The sequence below is a fragment of the Onychomys torridus genome, chromosome 10 (assembly GCF_903995425.1).
Source record: "Onychomys torridus chromosome 10, mOncTor1.1, whole genome shotgun sequence".
NCBI lineage: Eukaryota > Metazoa > Chordata > Mammalia > Rodentia > Cricetidae > Onychomys > Onychomys torridus.
In genome coordinates, this window is record NC_050452.1 from 88,163,745 (window position 1) to 88,185,425 (window position 21,681).

General features: G+C 39.5%; 1 protein-coding gene across 2 annotated transcripts; it reads right to left on the reverse strand.

The window, feature by feature from the left end:
• Positions 1–235: 235 nt before the first annotated feature.
• On the reverse strand, positions 236–18,473 carry Enam (enamelin). 2 transcript variants are annotated; one of them, XM_036200142.1, is made up of 8 exons: positions 18,420–18,473; positions 16,825–16,893; positions 16,668–16,718; positions 15,252–15,293; positions 13,333–13,605; positions 12,142–12,204; positions 5,134–5,184; positions 236–3,484 (listed from the first exon to the last, which is right to left on the reverse strand). In XM_036200142.1, exons 1-8 carry the CDS (start codon positions 18,471–18,473, stop codon positions 236–238), a joined length of 3,852 nt encoding a protein of 1,283 aa, XP_036056035.1. The 2 variants fall into 2 exon arrangements, with proteins under 2 accessions (XP_036056035.1, XP_036056036.1); XM_036200143.1 differs by lacking the exon at positions 18,420–18,473 and having other exon boundaries at positions 236–2,444; positions 2,841–3,484; positions 16,668–16,712; positions 16,825–16,875.
• Positions 18,474–21,681: the final 3,208 nt, after the last annotated feature.

The window sequence follows — 21,681 nt, forward strand, 5'->3', positions numbered from 1 at the left end:
TTCATGCTTTTTCTTAAGTGTGCACTAATTTGTTACAGTGCTGGATCCAGCCAGCCCCAAAGGCCCACTCTCATTAACTCTATCTGGGCCACTGTTTCTACTGTTGGGAGGGTGAAAGACGTAGGGATCAGCAAGAAGATCAGATAATCAAGTCTCAGGGGACAGAGTTACAAAATCATTGACGTAGGATTGCTAGTTGTTTTCATGCCCCGAGAATGCTCAGTTGAAGTGATCCCTAAGCCTGAAGCAGTAAGCAGCCTTCTACTTGGTCCTCTTGACTGGTTCCTTGAAAAGCTTCAAATGTAGTGTGTTCATCTGCATTTGCTTGATCTACATTTATGCTTTTAAATTGTTCCCTAGTAGCTAACCCAACCGATGTCTTAGGATTTTCAGTAGGTATAGAGAGAGCACCATTAAGCAGGCTTTGTCTTCCATCATTAGTTGGAGGTCCAGTGCTTGAAGAGTGAAACTTTGCTAATTTGGAGCTAAAGCATGGTACCTTAAGGATGGTAGGTGGTCTTTGCTGCTGCATCTTGTCCTCATTTCCTTGGCCTTTGCTTTGTATGCTGTCTGGGCCAGAGCCTTTATCAGGGATGTCAATAACGAGCTGTTCAGGAATAAGGTCAGCAGTTCTTTCACTGACCTGGCTGCCTTCAAAAAATTGTTTCAGAACATCCCTCCGATCTCCTCCAAGGTCACTTTTAAGACAGGGTGTATTTTTTGGCTGAGGAGAGCTGGCTTCAGGAAAGGCCATGATTCCGGTGTCCAGTTGATTCTTTCCAGAATATGGTGTGTCCCTTCTCAGAGAAGGCACACCATCTCCAAAAGGACTTGGGTTTGAGCTTTCTGCAGTTAGTTTATTCTCTGAGATGTTTCTTTGACTAGGTAGGATGCTTGTTGGGGAGACATTAGGTCTTGCATACTTGGTGTAACTACTTTCTGTATACACAGGGCTGGTTTTTTTTATCTCCCTTGGTGCAGGACCATAGGATGAAGTGTAGTCTTGTAGAGCCATCACATTGTCTTTATGTGCTGTGGAGCCACCAATACAGCAGGAACCTCTCTGACTTTGGTGAAATAAGTGTGCTTCATTTTGGCCTGATGGGTAGCTTTGAGGAATGAATTCAGGGAAAGCCAACTGTTCTCTCTCTGGTGGACTTAAGCTAGTAATGTGTAAATCATAGTTCAAATTCTCACCTTCAAGCCATGTTGAGTCTTTCGGAAGTCCAGCAGGGGAGTTGGTGGAATAAGGATGGTTCCTCTTCTGGTTTGGTGTATTGGACTTGTGTAAACTTGTTGACTGACCCCAGACATTTCCAGTGAAATATGGCTCACTCTCTTTTTGCTTCTGTGCTTGAGTCCCATGGTCCCAGGAGGTCCATGAAGGAAAGAGAGTGCTCTCTTCTTGTCCTATGGCATTATTAATATAATAATTTCTGGGGTCCAGAGGTGGTGCTATCGTAGGACCTGGATTATATATTGGAAAATTTTCATGTGGGTTCCAGGGATAGATTTCACTGTAAGGAAAAGTTTCCTTAGGTGGCTTACCTAAGGAATAGGGAAGATATTCTTGTGGTAGGGTTGAGGCATATTTATCACCTTCATACTGCCTAATTGTTGGGCTTCCTTTGAAGTTCAGCTCTTCATCACCCCATTTACTTTGCCCTGGAAAAGCTTCATCTTCATTAGGATCAATTGGATCCTCTTCATTATACTGCTCTGTCTCCTTCTGGTCTAGAGAATTCAAGGGGTATTGTGGATTTTCTGGTTGCCTCATAGTACTGGGAGAGCTAACCCTCTCCTTCCATGTATTGCTTCTAATGTGTGGTGAATTCTCACTAGGATAATAAGGATTGTTATAGTCATGGTAAAAAATATTTCCTCTAGAGCCATAGGAAGGATAAGGTAACATTTCTTCCTGCCTCCCATGATCTTCCTTTAAGGGTGGAGGGATTTCTTGGTGATTCCAGGCATTTCTTTCAGCAGGGAAATGTTTTCTTGTGGGAGAAGGGATTTTCTTAGGGTATGCAGGCTGTTGTGTACTCTGCTTTAATTCAGGGTTCCTAGTTTCTGATTCAAACGGGTTTCTTCTCGGCTCTAAAGCAATTCCTTTGGGCAGATTCTGGCTTTGGATTTGTATTTTGGGACTTGGCATTTTTCTGGAATCTCCTCTTGTGAAGTAGGAGTTTTCTTGTTGATCAAAAGAATTAAAATTGGGGACTACCCTGCTACCCTCAGGGCGAGGCAAATTATAATTTGGTTTGTTAATTCCATATTGTTGAGAGTTTCTCCAGGGTCTGGCTGCATCTTTTGTTGGACTGAGTGTTCTTTCTTTTTGACCTAGTGACTTTTCCTTTGGATTTTGGGTTTTCACATTTTGGCTATCAGTAACCTGTTTAGGATCCACGGAAGCCACATTGGTTCCCACAGGGTGTTTGTTTGGGGCAGCATTGGCACCCACAAATGGTTTATTTGAACCAGCATTGTTTCTCACAAGTGGTTTATTTGAGGCAGCATTGTTTCTCACAAATGGTTTATTTGAGGCAGCATTGGTTCCTGCAGATGGTTTATTTGCAGCTGGATTGGTTCCCACAAAGGGTTTATTTGCAGCTGGATTGGTTCCCACAAAAGGTTTGTTTGGGACTGGATTGGTTCCCACAAAGGGTTTATTTGAGGCTGGATTGGCTCCCAGAAAGGGTTTATTTGAAGCCGGATTGGTTCCCACAAAGGGTTTATTTGAGGCCGGATTGGTTACCATGAAGGGTTTATTTGAGGCCGGATTGGGTCCCACAAAGGGTTTATTTGGGGCCGGATTGGCTCCCAGAAAGGGTTTATTTGGCCCAGGCAATTTTCTTCCAAAATTTACTGGGTTTCCTGCAGAGTTGGGATAATTGACTCCTGAAGTAGGAGGGAGAGGTTTGCGGTAAGTTGGATTTCCTGGACGAGTAGTTTGAGTAGTTTGTTTGCCTTCCCAAGCAAAGGAATTCCACTGAGGTCCCCTTTGTATTTGTGGATTTTGGTAACCAGGTCTGCTCTGTGTGGGCTCCATGGTACGGGTGGTTTGCCATTGTCTTCCTGAAGGATAATTTCGCATATTCGGATAAGGATAATTCTCATAAATATTTGGCTGACTTGGTCTCCACGGAATTTGGTTTTTCGATACTCCTTGGCCTGAAACATTTGCTTTAGCGGGAGGGAAGATACCATTTTGAACTGTAGGGTTGTCAGCACTCGGTCCAGGGCCTCTGTTCCCTATTGGGCTAGTATCATTTCCGCCTTGACTTCCTCCAGGAACTGACTGTGTGGCGTTAGCCTCGGGCACGGTTGAGTTAGTGGAGGCCTCTGGGGGTGGGTCGTCTGGGGGTGGGTCCTCTGGTTTAGGAGGATCTTTTTCTTTGGGTTTTTCATAATCTTCAAACATCTCTTCTGAATAATAAGGACGACCCCCAAAGCCGTGATATCCAAAATATGCATAGTAAGGATTCTGTAGGAACGAAGAGGAAAGGAGGATTACTCTTTGTTTCCTCTTATGGTGTTGCTTGGAATTAGTGAAACAGGGAAATCTTGCACACAGGCTTCTGTTTCCACTATAGCCTACACTTTCCTTCTAGAAGCCTGAATTCTCCATTCTAACCTCCGGGGGCTGAGTATTCCTTCTAGCCTTCAAGTCCAGGTCCTGAACCTTAGGGTTAAAACATTTTCTTGATCTAGGATCGCACTGTCATACTCTTCACTCAGGCCTTGACCTTGTGAAAACCCTCATGCTTGCGCCTCCTGAGTGCTGTTATAGACATGAGCCACCTTGTCCAGGTTAACTTTTATAAATATGGCCTTAGGCATGGTAGTTGAGTATTCTACTACTGAGCTATATCCTCAGCCCTAGTTTTTCTTTGAAAACAAATAGAATAGAGGGGAAAATAGTTTTATTCTCCTTTGGGATAGAGAAGATGAAATAGATATGTGAGAAAATTTTCTCATTTCTAGTATCACACAGGAAATTGAACAGTGTCCCCAAGAGGTAGACTACAAATTTAGTGCCTGTGCTAGTTCTTGGATTATTCTGTTTCACTTGCTAATGTTGTTTACGAAAATCTGAAGTTCTAGTTCCTAGGTGAAGTTGTATATAATGATCTACATTGCTTCTATTTGGGTATTTTATAGTGATTAATAAAACATCCTGTGCTATCATTGAGATAATAATTTCATCATCATTATTTTTTGTTTTTGTTTTTTTGTTTTTTGGTTTTTCGAGGCAGGGTTTCTCTGTAGCTTTGGTGCCTGTCCTGGAACTCACTCTGTAGACCAGGCTGGCCTCGAACTCACAGAGATCCACCTGCCTATGCCTCCTGAGTGTTGGGATTACAGGCATGCGCCACCACCGCCCGGCCGGTCATCATTATTTTTAAGAACACCTTGCTCCTTTCTCCTTCAGCAAAGATACTGATTTTTTTCTTTCACTGAGTGCATATCACATATTTAGGGAAAAGAGGAAGGGAAGTCCATGGACGGACTCACAACCACTAAGGTAGTTTATTTGATGACATAGTCTCAATGACATATTAAGAATTGGTTGGATAGACTTGATTACTTTTTTGGAGTATTTTAAAAAAAGATATGTTATCATAAGACTTAAGTTTGGTCCAGTTTATCCTGGAAACATTGAATAGTAACTTATCTTCTCTGGATTTCAGTATTTATACAATGAGATATTTAGATGATAATGCAATTTCCTGTGAAGGGGATATTCTAAGATGATCTTAATTTCTTTCTGTGTGTTTTTGCTGTCTAGAGTTCACCATCAATTTTGCAAAGAGGCTAATAGTTTTCACAGCAAATATGTGAGTGATCTTTCATATATGTAGAGGAAATGATGCACCATTTGAATGGGGCTGGGTTTAGAAGTGAGGCTGTGTCTCTGTCTCCTGTGTTGAGACTAGAGGCATGTACTGCTATGTCCAATGATGTGTCAAACTTATGTAGGTCACTAGCTTGATTTTTATTTCACTTTAAAAAAAATCTTAGGAACTTGAGTTAAAGAAGTTTTTCATGACAGATTTTGTAACATTGGGTTAAAAAGATAGCAGCTGATAGATTAAAAATCCTAACTGGAGTGATAGCATTTTGCCTACTTACTCCTTCTTCATTGCTGAATTTTGGACGTCCAAAGGCTGGTGGTGGTCCCCTCTGAAAGATGAAAAGCACAATGAACACAGGAAGAAATCACTTCTCTTCCCTTTCTTCTTTTCCATTATTATTATTTTTTAAGACAGAGTCTTGCTTTATAACACATACATTGCATTATATAATACATTATGTAGCTGGACTGGCCTTGGGTTCATGGCAATCCTCCTTCCACAGCCTTCTGAGTTCTGAGATTACAGATGTGCACTACTAGGCTTGGGTAGAAATGCGTGTGTGTGTGTGTGTGTGTGTGTGTGTGTAGGCCAGAGGTTGATATCAGATGTCTTCATCTTTCCTCCTTCACCTTTGTTTCTGAGATAGGATCTCTCATTGAACCTGGAGCTCACTGCTTGGCTGGAGCAGCTGGGCCAGCAAGCCCTGGGGGTCTCCTGTTTCCTCTCCCCGGTACTGGGTTGCACAGACGTGCATCACACTTTCCTCCCCAGTGTGAGCGCTGGGGATCTAAACTTGTCTTCCTGCTTGCACAGGAAGCACTTTACCCACTGAGCTCTCCTCAGCCCCCACTTTCTGTGATGGCTTTGTTCATAAGACTGGAGGGGTATTACATTGGTTCATTACTAATCATGTGTTAGTACTGTGAGCTTTGTGCTCCTGAGACATTAGACTCTCTATCTACCTATTGATGCTTATGATCCATTAGTGAGTACAACAGTACTCACTATATAAGGCTTCTACAGGATCTGAGGTTATCTTACTAAAAATACTCACATGACTTAGCAATCACTTTACCCCACTATCTCAGAAGGTGAAAGAGAGAGAGAGAGAGAGAGAGAGAGAGAGAGAGAGAGAGAGAAACAGAGAGATAGCGACAGAGAGACAGATTAATATTTGAGTGATAATGGGTTCCAGCTATCCATATTAGAACATACAACAGTATGATATTGAATAGTGATATTTAGCATGCTTTGTTTACAATTAGAGTTAATTTTCCTAACAAAATTTGAAGGCTTCCACAAGAAAAGTAAAGGCTTCCCATGTATGTCGATTATCAAACTCAAGATTATAAAAACGATCACATTATTAAAAGAGATTTATATATCCAATTCAACCTCCATCAAAATTTCAATGATATCTTTTGCAGAAATAGGAGAAAATCTAAAATTTATGGGAAAGCACAAAAGATTTAAATAACCAGAATAATTCTAAACAGAAGGAGAAATTCTGGTGATAGCATGATATCGGATACTTCTTTGTATGGTGCAGAGCTATAGTAACAAAGTTAGCATGGCATTTGTACAAAAACAGACACAAAGGCTAGCGGAATAGAAAACCACACCCAGAAATAAACCCACACAGCACAAACACCTAATTTTCCACAAAGGTGTCAAAAACATTGGAAAAAAAACGCAGCTTCTTTAACATGGTGCTGGTAAAACTATACATCCACCTGTAGAAGATTTAAACTAAATCCACATCTCTCACCTCACACCAAAACCAACTCTAACAAGCAGCCTGCTACGGTCATACAGTTTGTAAGCAATATAAGTTTCTGTGTGCTTACTTGGTTGGGTCTGAGCGACTGTGGGACTGGCGGGTAAGAGAGATTTGTCCTGACTGGGCCAGGCAGGAAAACTCTAACTACAAATGGCTCCCAACGTGTTGGCAAGAATTTCCACCTAAAACCTGAGAAAAAAGATTCTAAAACGGAGCTAAAAACAGCTTCCTAGTTGTTTCTCTCAAGTTAGTGGCAGCCTGCCAGTTTGAGCTACTATGGCGGGTTCCTGGCGTGTGCATCTGACCTGCAGTGTGGCGGGAATGAGGAGTCTACAAGCGGCACTTTACTCTGCTGCATGGTAGATTTAGCCTTTGCTAGTTAAAAAAAAAAAAAAAAAAAGGTTTCTGGTCTATGCACTGCTTTGATAGAACTGCTTCTGATAGTTGATGGTACACATGGCTCCAGACCCAGAGCTGGCGGTAAACTGTACCACCGCCATGTTGGGAAGCTGAAGTGGGCGGAGCCAGCAGCCACAGCAGTGTTTCATTCTTACAAAGATGGATATTACACAGAGAATCTGGTTTGTCTTGTCTTTGGGATTTTTAACTGCAGAAAAAGATTTGATCGTAAAAGCTGTTGAGTTAAACAAATATGTAAATTTTAAAGGTACCTTGACTTCAAAATTTGGATATAAGGATATGTTGCTTTGGAAAAGAGTCTCTGCTTTTGTTTCCACAGAAAGCCAGAGGCTGTGGATTTGTTCCAGATTGAGATACATCAGGTTTGATCAGCCAAGACCACCTGAAAGGTCTCCAATGACACCATGGCCCAGATGATCCGACATCCAGAATGGTTTCAAGGCAACTGGCTCAGAGGTTCACCCTAATGGACTACTCCATAATCCTAAAGTTTTCTTTGTGTCCCCATAAGATACAGCGCCCCCCTCCAGCAGGAAGTAGTAAGAAAAACTACGCCCACATTCCCAAAATGATCAAGCTGGCTTTGGAGATGCAATTGGCTCACTCCTTCTCTAAACTCAGACATATTGCTAAAAGAAAAGGTTAAGAGATTCTTGTGTCCCAAATCAGAAGAGCCCTCTGGTGTGGGACAGAGAAAAACCAATATTTTTATTTAAATAAGGTTGAATATAATTGCGATCTCTTTCTAAAGAAGAAAAGGGGATAGGATATAGATATAATAGGACAAAAGGGTAGATTAAGGAACTTACTTCTAAAAAGCAACAACTTGTTTAAAATGTTTTACATTGGTATAGACTTTAGTCTATTGATACAAACTTAAAATTAATTTTGTTATACTGTGTGTATATTTCTAATCGTGTTTAAGGTATTATGTTTGTATAGCTCATTTTAAATTGTAATGGATAATTAAAAATAGATTAATAATTAGTCATCTACGATAATCATACTCGTAGCCATGTTAGTTAAGTCTTCTACATATACATAGAGATATTTCAGATAGATAGGTAATCTTCAAATACTTCAAAGACCCACAGAATATGGCATTTAAAATACTTTTAAAATTTAGACTTTCTGGACAGTGAGACACGTCTGCTCCTGGCAGCACCGTTTTACTTCAGAGAGGAGGATGGGCATTGAAGACACTTCATATGGAGTTTATCTTCACCTTGGCAAAAAAAGCCATTTGGGCAAGAAACTGTTCTTGCCTGGACTGCTCGATTAAGTGGACATGCAAGACCCATAGAAAGGTGACCACTGAACTTTGCTTGACAAAATGGTCCTTCAGGTTCCTGCTTCACAGAGGAAACTGCCAGACATTCTACAGGACACTAAGAGAAGTGACCGAGAGACTCTAGCCCTGTGGGCTGAAGACAAATGCCCCAACATTACAAAGGAACATTAGGTGATTGTCCAGGCTGCCAGCTGTCTCTGTCTACCCTGCAAGACTCCCGAAAGTTGCTTGCATCCTTCTCCCGGTTCTCAGGTAATATTATATCCTTCTGAGGTCTTTGATGTGGTTGAAGACTAGATAGTTATAATTTCCTCAGTTATGATAAAAGATAAGTTAGATATAAAACCTTAGACTCACAAATAAGATAGATAGGATATCTTCTTTAATATTGTAACTGTAATTCTTGCTTGATAATTGTTTTGTTATATGTAATTGTACTATGTAAAAGTTAAAACCTTCCTTAAAAAAAAAAAGAAAAGGGGAAGTGCTGTGGATATCGCTCTGTGTAAATAAAGTTCTGATTGGCCAGTGGTCAGGCAGGAAGTATAGGCAGGACAAGAGAGAAGAGAATTCTGGGATGTAGAAGGCTGGGGAGAGACACTGCCAGCTGCCGCCATGAAAAGCAACATGTAAAGACACTGGTAAGCCACAAGCCATGTGGCAAAGTATAGACTAACAGAAATGGGTTCATTTAAGATAGAAGAAGTAGATAACAAGAAGCCTGCCACAGCCATACTGTTTGTAAGCAATATAAGTTTCTGTGTGCTTTCTTGGTTGGGTCTGAGTGACTGTGAGACTGGCAGGTAAGAGAGATTTGTCCTGACTGGGCCAGGCAGGAAAACTCTAACTACACAACTCAAAATGGACCAAAAGCTTGAATGCAAGACCTGTATCTTTGAAGCTAGTAAAGGAGAACAGATCAAACACTTCAAGATGTATGTAGGCATAGGTAAGAATTTTCTGATAGCACCATTAGCACAGTAAAGACTCCCAAGAGTTGACAAGATTACAGAACATTAAAGAGTTTCTACAAGGGATACAATCACCAGAGTGAAGAGACAGTCTATAGAATGTGAAGGAATCATTGCCAGCTATACTTAAGGGATAATGTGTAGACTATAGAAAGAACTATAAACGTCAAACCCTGTAAGAAACAGTAAATGCTCTAATGAAGTGGAGAAAAGGTTATCAGAAGAAGGAATGCAAATGGCCAGTAAACATTTGAGAAAGTATTCAACGCTTTTAACTATCAAAGAACGTCAAATTAAACTTTATTTAAGATTCTATCTCAACACAGTCTGAATGGTTATGATTCTAGCAAACCAACATTAAGAAATGCCGTCAAGGACGTGTGGAAAGAGGACTCCAGGTGTCAATGCAGAGTGACACAAACACTGTGGATGTTAGTGTAAAAGTTACTCACAAAACGAGAAGTAGATCTGTCTGTCTGACCCAGCCGTACCCTTTCTGAACTTATACATGAGGGACTCTTAACATCAGCATACCACAGTGACACTTAAATATTTGTGTTTGTAAGCTGCATTCTTCACAATGACTTACACAAGTGGAACCTGCCTAATTATCCATTAACAGATGAATGGGTAAAGAAAATGTACGCTTACACAAAGAATTTCAATCAGCCATGAAGAAACATGACATAATGACATTTTCAGGAAATGGATGTAACTGGAGATGGTTGTGTTAAGCAAAGTAAGTCAGGCTTAAAAAGAAAACTGCCGCGTTTTCTCTTAATTGTGGACTCTAGATTGTATGTCTGTGTATGTGTGCTTATGTGTGTGTTTGTGCAGCTCAGTGAAGCAGGAGGAGAGGGAATGAAGAGATCTTACAGGAAGTGAGCGGGATGGGGAAGAGAGTAATGAAATATGTGTGTCATGAAAGCAAAAGCAGGAACTTTTGGGAGCAAGGTGGTGGACCATCAAGAGAGGAGCCAAGGAGGAGAGAGAGCAGTGGGTGAGGAGGGTAAATAAGAAAAAGGAAGCCGGCAGCGGTGGTGCACTCGGGAGGCAGAGCTAGGCGGGTCTCTGTGAGTTTGAGGCCAGCCTGGGCTACAGAGCGAGATCAGATCGAGATCCAAGATAGGTACCAAAACTACACAGAGAAACCCTGTCTGGAAAAAAAAAAAAGAAAAGAAAATGAAAACACGTGTGTGTGGAAGCGCTATTATGAGGTGCTGAAGAGATGCTTTCCATGCAAGCCCGAGGACTTGCCCAGTCCCCCTAAAAAGCTGGGTGTGGTGGTGTGCATATGTGATTCTAGGGTTGGGGAGGCAGAGATGTGCCGATCCCTGGAACTGGTTGCCAGCCAGCCTAGCCAAAGACATGAACTCCAGATTCCGTAAGAAACTCTACCTTTAAGATGAGGTGGAGAGTTATTGAGGAAGACAGTGGACATCAGCCTCTGTCCTCCACATACATACATGGACATATACATCCACACACACGTGCACACCTCTACACAAACACACAAACACAGAAAGTGCTACCAGGAAACCATTATTTTGTATACTAATATAAAAAGTTAAAAAAAGAGCACATTAAATTAAAAGAAAGCTCAGGGATAGTTAAAATAGCAACGTTTAAAAAGTAGTTAGTTTTTGTTTCTTTTCAAGAGGTTAATGTAGATGAGATTAATAGTCATTTAATATGAAAATCATGTTGCTTTTGAACTATTTACCTGGAACTGCCTATGTTTCTTTCCTTGAGTGTGACCCAAAACAAAACAAAACAAAACAAAAAAAAGTCACCTTTTTAAGGAATAAACAAAGTAAGGAGTGAACTGTTCATTCCAAACCTTCTTGGTCAGAGAATTATAAGCAAGAAAAACCTATTTCATAGCCAAATGAACAGTTTTGAGTGATTCTTGATGCGTAGCTGTTTTTAACAGCTTGCCTTTACACAGCACTTCTCAACCCCTTTAGGGCGGTCAAATGATCCTTTTAGAGGTCACCTAGGACAGTCAGAAAACACAGATACTATATTACAGTTCATAACAGTAGCAAAATTACAGTTATGAAGTAGCAACAAAAATGATTTTGTGGTTGGGGTCACCACAATATGAGGAGCTGTATTGAAGGGTTGTAGCATTAGGAAGATTGAAAAACACTGCCTTTACTATTATTTTAGTTCAAAAAAGCTAAATATTATATTTAATGTTATTAATTTTAAACTTTAAGAACTCTTTGAGAATTCAATGTTATTTTGCAAAATTCTTCTTAATGATATTATCTGTTGTTAGAAAAAAGTTATGATGGAGAGATCATAATGTAATCATGGCTTGCTTTTTCGTTTAAAACCCTGTCTTGTGTCAGTTTTACTATTAAATTATGAAATTCATTGAAGATATCATGATCTCTCATGTGAGGGGTTTATAGTACAACCATTTAAAATTAATTTGTTAACATATGTTATTAGATTCATGGGAGGCCTGTCCTTTTCTGAATATAAATGGAGGAGGAGTGGATGGGGGGAGAAGAGGGAAGGTGGGTGGTACTCAGAGGAGAGGAGGGAGAGGAAACTGTGGCCAGGATGTAAAATAAATAAATAAATTTATTAAAAACAACTTACGTTATTAGTAGTCATGATTTAGGCACTATTCGTGTTGACAACTGGTCTGATCAAAATTTACTTAATTTTTAAAATAATTTTGCTGAATAATTACTAAGTTGATTTTGTTTCATACTCCCTACTGACTGGTATATTACAGTATATGAGCTTGTATTAGTCTAATATGTCACATACTAATATTTAATTTACAGCACATAAAAAAATTCTTACCTGTGGAATAGGCCATGGTGGTTGATGATAGGGGTAAAGCCCATTGCCAAATGGTGGAAATGGCTAGAAAGAAAGGCAGGTTAGAGTTATTTGGTAGTGAGACTGAAAATGAGAAATGAAAGAGATTGATAATAATTATTTGAAAACTGGAGACTGCTTATATTTTTGTTTGCATTAAATCTCTCTCTCTCTTTCTTTCCCACTCTCTCTTTCTCTCCGTCCACCTCCCTTGTTCCTCCCACCCTGCATAGTTTTGGTGTAGATGATGGTTATAGGATGATTAAACACTGTATTCAAGCAGTAGTAGATGATGGAACTCCCTTAGACCTCAGATGGCCATGCACTATTGTTATTCCCACTGAGAAGCTGAACTGAGGTTCAGAGAAGTTAGTGGCCCTAAATGGCAGAGGTGTGACTGAAACCAGGATTCAAATCCAGGAGTGTCTTTTTATTCACTTTGTATTCCCTATATATTTAACTGTTTGTGATAATAGATAACCAAAAGCTGCTATTTCTGAAGTTCTATACAGCAGGAGCTCTTGAGAAACCATTTGTACATTCTCTTGTCTAGTGTTATGATTACACTTGAGTCGTCTGGAATACTGAAAGTAGTGGCAGTTTCAGAAGAATATTACATATCATCAAAGAATACTACATATCAGCACCAAAACCCATCATCATGGGTCTGGAAATGCTTTAGAAGCCATGTGACTTATTCTTGGGGAAACAAGTCTAGAAATGTGAGGAAACGTCCTTAACATTGTAGGACCCATGAAGGCTGGGGTAGAACTTGACCTTTCTTTCCTGACTCTTCTTCTAATGGTCATGAGACGTTGTATTATATTTTAAAGATTTTCTCACCACACGGCCATGGTGGTCGTCTAGTCCTGATCCCACCCCAGCCTTCATATTGCTGCAATCATAGGCATGTCCCACAGTTCACAGCCTGATGCTGTGTTTTAAAAGGAGCTTTAGGGCAACAGTATTCATGTAATTTTGAACTAAATAAGATTGGAATCGATATGTCAGGCAACTTCTGATAAATGTCAAAATTAACTATCATATTCTTACACAATAATACCCGTACTGAATTTTGGAGGCAGTGTGGATGCTGGAAAGATACGGACCTCCAAATCTCCTTTAAGGTATTTTTTAAGCCTCTGCTATGGAAGTTTCCTTGTCAAGCCTCACCTGAGGTGGCTGGGCTTCCTCTCTGGCCCGTGCCGCTTCATTTGGTGGTTCCTTTGGAGGCTGCTTCTGTGGCTGTGGCTCTTGCGGATCGGTCTGGTTGGGTTTGGCAGTCTCCTGGGTTGCATCAGTCTTGCTGGGGAAATTGGGCATTGGGGGTGGATTCCATGCATTGGGTACTGGCTGAGGCCACATGGGCATCTGGTATGGAGGGTACGGCGGAGGCATGTGTGGAGGCATTGGCAAACCATTTCCATATGGGCCCATGTGCATCATCTGAGAGAGTAGCAAGAACAGTAACATTGAATGAGGGCTGGGGTCCAGACTCTTCTCACCTTCTAAATGTAAACTTCTAAAACCAAGTCAAGAAGCTTAAAAATCCAGTGGAATTTGATGCTAAGATCTTTAGTGAAAACTTCATCACATTTTGTCTTACTGAATGGAAGCCAGCCTAACTTATCAAAAAGCAGACTTCAATACGAAATTTCAGTTTAAGAGCTTGACGGCTGAAGAATGGCTGAGTGGGCAAAGTGCTTGCCACAGAAACGTGGGAACCTGAGTTTGGATCTCTCGAAACCATGCATGTAAAGTTGGGCACAGTAGCATGATTCTATAACCCCAGTGCTCCTACGGTAAAATGGGGGATGGAGACAAGAGAATCCCTGGAAGCGCGTGGGCAAACTGGACTGGTATATGCAGTGCAAACAGCAAAGAGAGACACTGTCTCAAGAAAGGTGGAAGGCAAAGACTGATGCCCTAAGTTGTTCTCTGACCTTCATACACGTGCACACACACATTGTGTACACACACACGCACACAGAGAGCAATCTTCCTGTCTCTGAAATCCAGAGTGCAGAATTTTTTTTTGAGATTTACTACCCCACCAAGCATGAGCGTTTTATATTTGTCTAAGTGTATAGATTTTTATGGAAAATTATGTCAAATCCAAAACCCATGTGAATTGCTACATATAAGGCCAGGTACAAAGAGAAAGGGAAATAAAACAAAACAACCAAAGCCAAATAACATTCCAAACCAACCAAACAACAAACACACAAAACCCTCAAAACATGCAGGATTCTACACTGGTGAAAATGTTGACTCATAGACATCAAAACAGCAAGAAAAGCTGAAGTTTAGGAGGAGAACATTGATTATGATGACTTTAGGTAAAGCATTTACAGGAAAATTACTGAATGGAAAGGATTAGACATAATTGATGAAGCCTTTAATAACGCCACAAAAGTAAAAAGTGACTTGTGTTTTTAGGCGTCACACAGTTTGTCAGAGGATCAGCTGACACTCATGGTTTAGTTTGTTCTAAAATTTAGCCTATATTCTAAAATTTAGCCTATAAACTGGGCGATGGTGGTATATGCCTTTATCCTAGCCCTCAGGAGGTAGAGACAGCAGATCTCTGAGTTCCAGGACAGCTGGGGGCTACACAGAGAAACCCTGTCTCCAAAAAACAAAACAAACAAACAAAAGAATCAGCATACAATACCACCACAAGAATAACCCATGTTCACTCCAACAAGATAAAAGAAAAAGACACTTCACAGTTTTAGTATTATTTAAGAGAACACAGACAGAATCCTGTCTTCTAATAGTATTTACTATACAACTTTTGTTGTCATTGCTTGTGGAAATAGCTCCTGGAAATTTGGTCAGAACCCAGTGTTCTAGGACATAAGGAATGCTTGTAATTAGTAGATGATGTTCATTTATAAAATAAAACTACAATAAAAATGAGTAAGGAGGATGTTTGTCACTAGGGGGCAAGTGAAATGGTTTGTTGTAATGGTTAGCTTGTAACTAAGACACATGGCTGGTAATTAGCATTGCTATAAACTAAGTCAAACATGACACAGATTCTGGATATAAACATGAAAGTCTCAGAAGTCATATAAAGAAGAACTTACAGGTGGGGCATTCATAAAGTTGAATTGACTATATCGCATCATCTGAAATGAAAGGAATCCATGAATGTGGCACAAAATTTTATTCATTTAATTCACAAAGCATGAGGAATGAGTTTAGGATCTGAAGGCACAATAGTCATAATCTCTTTTTCGAATTCTATGAATTTAAAACTTGTATTAAAAATTCTAGAGTATATAAATTTTTTGGCATATGTGTAGTTTTAAAAATATTGAACATTTAATATGTCTGGTTACTTGCCTGCATATATGTCTATGTATCACAGTGAGTGTCTGGTGCCCACAGAGGCCAGAAGATGGTGTCAGATGCTCTGGCACTGGGGTTCCAGGTTTCAGACAATTAATGCAAGTGTTGGGAATCTCTAGTCTCTATTCTCTGGAGGAGCATTAGTGCTCTTAACCACTGAGCCATCTCTCCAGCCTCATATGCACAGTTGTGTATAAGTGTTCTTTTGTGCACATATGGATGGAAGCCAACACCTCAGATAATGTTCCTTAGGAGCTATCTACCTTCTGTTTTGAAACAGAGCTTCATTTGGTATCTGGGCCTTCTTGATTTGGGTAAGCGGAGTGAGCTCCAGGAAACCTCCTGTTTCCACTCCTTGGTGCTGGGATTGCAAGTGAGTGTCACCAAACTCGGCTTTTATGGGGTTCTGGGGAATCAAACTCAAGTTTTCATGCTTTTACAGCAAACTCTTTACCAACTGAGCTGTGTCCCCGGCCCCTGAGTTTCTGAATTTGAAGTCAGACTTCATATTGAATCAATATAGAAAACAAAACAGAAAATAAACATAATTTACTTTGAAGATTTTGAATGTTCTGTTTATTTGGAATTTAGGATTTGAGAACAAGATAATTCATGGTAAAGATACCTGTTTTGCTGGGTGTGGTGGCACACACCTCTAATCCCAGCACTTTCAGAGGCTGGTAGATCTATGTGAATTAGAGCCCAGCCTGGTCTACATAGTGATTTCTATGACTGCCAGGGCTCCATAATATAGAGACTTTGCCTCAAAAACTAAATAAAACAAAAAACCCAAACAAACAAACATACCAAGATTCCTGTTTCTATTGTACATGGAATTTGACTAACGGTAACTAGTTTGAATTATGTTAAAGATATACATAAGCATTTACTTTCTAACACTCCCAAGTGTGTTACTAGTGAACAAAATTCGACCCCAAAGCTAACAACTAAATTTTAACCTAAACGGACACTGAAACATGAGTAGACTCATGGGGGAGAATAATTTTGCTTTGATTTGAGTGGAAGACTTTCAACTTTCTCTCCCTTGTCTCTTCATAAGACATTTTATATTCTAAAAACAAAAGTACCAGTGGTCTTTCCATGAGCTTCTAGGTAGGACCCTGACACACAGTACAGAGTGCAATACATACCTCTTCACTTTTACTGCTAAATCCAGGCATCCGGGGCATTGGCATCTGGAACTGAGGGAGAAATGCAGAGCCTTAGCTGAAGTAACCTGTCAGCTGTCCCCAAGGAGTGCAACAAGAGAATACAAAGACAAAGTCCAACATAAAAGGAAACACTTACAGGCATGGCAGCAGAGTTACTGAGCAGACCCAGAAAAAACAGGAGAATCTCCATCTTTACATTTGGTACCTAGAATATAAAACTGAATGTTATTTTGGGACAGCAAAATGATTATGCTTTGGGCACTCTACAGTTAGTTAGGTACTAGTCAAGGATAGTTCAGAAATATAAAGGGATTCTACCTAATTTTATGTTAACTAGTGGATAGATTAATTACCCAAGTCAGATTAAAGAGGAAAGATGTGTGTCGGGGAGGCAGGGGGAGAGGGGGAGAAGAGGACAGGAGATGGAGAGGAATGAGGGAAGACTGAAGAGAGTTTATAACCTGAAAAACCATAGTATTTGTGATTCTGAGAGTCTCCCTGCCAAGTTGGTTTAGTAAGGTCCAACCACATCCACTGTACATACCCTTGGTTTCAATGAATGTACACTTCAAAAATTAGGACTTGGGGGGCTGAAGAGATGGCTTAGCAGTTAAGAGCACTGGCTGCTCTTCCAGAGGACCTGGGTTCAATTCCCAGCACCCGCATGGCAGCTCACAACTGTCTCTGACTCCAAGATCTGACCCCCTCACACAGAAATACATGCAGGCAAAGCACCAATGTAAATAAAATTAAAATAAGTAATAAAAAATAAAAAAAGCGTTGGGGATTTAGCTCAGTGGTAGAGTGCTTGCCTAGCAAGCGCAAGGCCCTGGGTTCGATCCTCAGCTCAAAAAAAAAAAAAAAAAAAGTAAAAATTAGGACTTGGAAGTTTTGTAAGACACTGTATCCAACATTGCATTATATAAAATATTATTTAAAATTCTGATTAAATAAATTATAGAATTTCACAGTGATATTTTTCATCTGTTTGTGTTTCTATGATTGTAATGACTGGACCTTTAATAACGCACATTTGCTCAAGGGCTTGTCAGGAAAAAATAAGAATGAAGAGACAGATATGTGCATTTTGTCTCTTCCTTGGAGAAATGACTGCTGAAGCTAGCATGTTCAGTGTAGGTTACAAAATGGCAAGGAAGTGAAAAGAGAGCATGGGTAGAGGATCTCTGTTCTATATGTCTCTGAGGTTGTGGATCAAGCAAGGCATTTGGGAAGCTTTGGGTGCTCATCTCATTCAGTTACCCATTTCATCTGTATATCAGACAGGGATTCTAAATTTTGTATACTCATGCATGGATACATCTTATTTTCTTTGGTGTGCATATAATGTCACTTATTTTTTCTAAACTATCAAATTATATTGGGTGACTTTTAATGTCCCTTCTACCTCTAAAAACCATAACTGAATAATAGCTGACATTTATTTATTTATTTATTTATTTATTTATTTATTTATTTTTGTAGCTTAGGATCGAACCCAGGGCCTTGCGCTTGCTAGGCAAGCACTCTACCACTGAGCTAAATCCCCAACCTGACCCTTATTTTTTGACTTGAAAATAATAGTCAGTGGCTGCTTTGAAGTACAATGACTGTAAATCTTTATGTTGTCCACATCATCTTACAAATTTAAGTGAGATTTTTGTCTTCTCAAGAGCACTTAATAACCTTATCTTTCGAAAGACCAGATAATAGAGAAGAAAGTGGAATACTCACCAAGTTACATGGCCTTGGAAGAGAGGCTGGATTTCTGCACTGAAGCAGCCACATGTTCTCACCAAAATTTTCATAAGCCTTTTGGGAAAAATAAGGATTTCTGCATGAGAAGAAACTACAGTTTGGAAACAGAGCAAATAAATTAAATGAAAAGCAAAGCGTCACCTCTAGGGTAGCCCATGGCATGTTAGTCATTTTATCCAACCATACCCTTATTAGAGGGTCCTCAAAATGGAGCTTAATCTTCGGTGCCTTAAGATTAGGATGAGAGCTAAATCAGAGAGAAAATGAGATAGGCATCGTATTTTGAGACACTTCTAGTGCATCGTTGACAAAGCTTCTTTATGGGAGAATGTACAAAGGTACAGTGTTAAAGGAAGGAAACCTATAAGAGTAACAGACACCCAATAAACTAAGGAGTTGAAACTTTTATCAAAAGATTGGTCTACAAAAGTGATTTGGAAACATCACGGAGTACAGTAGGAAAGTCAACAAACACCCATAAGTAAGTTCACCATTTGGCACTATACAACATGTTGATAATATTTTTTTGGTACTCACCCAATGCCACTGAGAAGCTGCACTATATAAGAAGTAAACTTGACCTTTGTTAACCTGTCTTTGAAATATGTTCTTACTAGCCTGTGCTGGAAATGACTACAAACTGCTGGAGCCAGAGAAAGCCAAGGAAAAAGACACATTTATTTCTTAATAATAAAACAAAAATTCTTCAAGAAGGTCATGTTCAGTACCCAAAAGACTTAACATAAAAAGATCCCTCCTTGTCAGGAGGCTTGATAGCAGGATCACATTTAAGCACTGTTGTAGACATGTACAACCAATCAGCTTTGAGGAAAATGGTTTTGCCATCACAAGTGTTTAAAGTAAAAAAAAAAAATTGAGTGCAAAATTTATACTGTGTTATTATAGTGGAATGCAGCCTCTTATTATCTGTAATAACAGCTCAGAAAAACAAGCTTACAGCAGTAAGATTCAGAAGGTGCTTTCCTTGTGAATTTGGGCTTTGAAGTATAGAAACTTCATTTATACAAATATATTTTGGGAACAAAAGTGACTATCAACTATATGCTCCCGACAAAAACTACTGGCTACCATCAAAAGGTGGAATAATAAAGATCTAGTTGATATATGTTTAATATGTAATTAAACTGGAATGTTATATCTATGACTGACTCAGTTATGTGGTGCATATTCTATAAAAGCCTAGCATATAGTTCCTTTTAAAACTCAGATGTAACTTAGTGGATGGGGATTTAGGATTTTAGAGGAGCTGACTAGGATGGCAAGTAGCTCATAGATGTTTATGAAGATATAACTTTGGAAAAACTGTAGTTGAGAAATTCACTTAAGAGTTATGTGTTTGGCTTGTTGGTTTGTTTTTCTGCACCTCGACTTTTCATAATAACGACTTCACTTCTAAATAAATCCAATTCTGCTTCTTACCAACATGAGCAAGCTTGTATTCTTGGTTGATCTGTGGTGCTTGGGTCCTTTTATGTCTTCCAGAGAGAACATGTTTGTCACGGCATGCTAGCTTACTTTAATGTGGCATTTAAAACCTGAGGAGAACTGAATTTGGTGTCTAAAGCTGTCTCCTACTTCTTGCTCTTGTGTCCACCCAGTGGTTGCACATGTGCTCTTCTTCTGAGGCATGGGAAGTGCAGTGTCTCTTCAGAGACCCTATTCCCAAATTTTACTGCTACAAAGAATAAGGTGGTGTTAGACTAATAGTCATTAAGTAAATTAGAAGTGTTTTTCAATCTGTATGTATGCAATCTGATTCAAGTATCAGGCTGCCTTTGTCTGATTTTGTAGCAGTTGAGTCACAAGTATAACAGTGTGTTTACATTGGCATGAATTTGCAAGAGGTAGGTCACTTAGGGGCAGTGAGGATGGAGTGTGATACATGATGTTGACAGCTCTGAGATATGTTTGTGGTCCCCACAGAGTCTGGGGAAGCCGTAGCAGATAGGCTAGTGGGAGTTGGTATCAAACTCAAGTCTTGATTGCTTTCTCAATTTTCCTTCCTTCCTTCCTTCCTTCCTTCCTTCCTTCCTTCTTTCCTTCTTTCCTTCTAGTCTTTGAAGATGTGTTCTAGTTCAAGGGGGGAAAGGCTATTTACACATAAATGCATGGATTCTGAACCCAGGGAGCAAAGTCTTGGTTTATAGATGCATTAGTTAGTAGGTGTTGCCACCAAATTACCACTGTTTGCTTTGTTTACATTAGTTCTTTGTGTTACAATGTTGGATATTGATCATGGAAATCCATACTTCTATTGGGAGAATGAGCCTTTAGATTATGAAAAATAACTTAAACTCTTTTTTTCCTTCAACACCCACACCCCTGCAAAGAAAACCTAAAGTTATACTTAATTTTATAAAATATGTTGGAACCAGGCTGTGACTTTTCTATATTTACTCATTTATTACTTCTTATTTTATAATTCTTTTTCTCTTTAGACTATTATAACTGTCTGTAAACATGTTTTATAACATGACTTAAATTCTTTATGTGTATCTTTCTCTTTCTGTTATTCACGATTCTATTTTCATTCAAAAATGAGGCTTCTCAATCTGGGACCAGAATTTGTGCATTTGTATTTAAATGTGGGCCTCCTCCCTGCACCAAAGAGAACACATATTCTTTTCTTTGCCTCTGTTCAGATTCTCTAGGTTTGTTTGTTTGTTTGAGACATAGTCTCACTCTGTATCCCTGGAACTCAATATGTAGAGCAGTCTGGTCTTAAACTCACCAAGATCTCCCTGCCTCTGCCTCCTGAGTGCTGGCATTAAAGTTGTGTATCACCGCGCCCCACTGATCTAGGTTTTAAGTTATTGGGAGCAGACGTCTTTTGATTTCTTATGCTTAGATATGGTGAAAAACACTAGATTTTAAGTTGTTGGACTGAAGTTTAAACTTACTATTACAAATTAGCCAACTGTCTGCTTTTCTGCTGAGTAAAATGAGGGTAATATTAAATGACCCCTAAGTTTCTTTGAAAGACTAGACAAAACAATATACAATGCAGTTCATACTCAGTGACTGACTTGGCGATACATCAAGGCACTTTTGTGGATGTATGTTAATGATTTACTAATGACTTAAGAGTAATAAAGTTACAGTTTTCAAATTCTTTCTGGAGTACAGCTATCAGGTTGAGCTTCTGTGGCTTGTTTTTAAAGGTAGAGTATGTAGGATCAGTAAATGAAGCATGTTGTACTCCATCATGGTGTAAAAT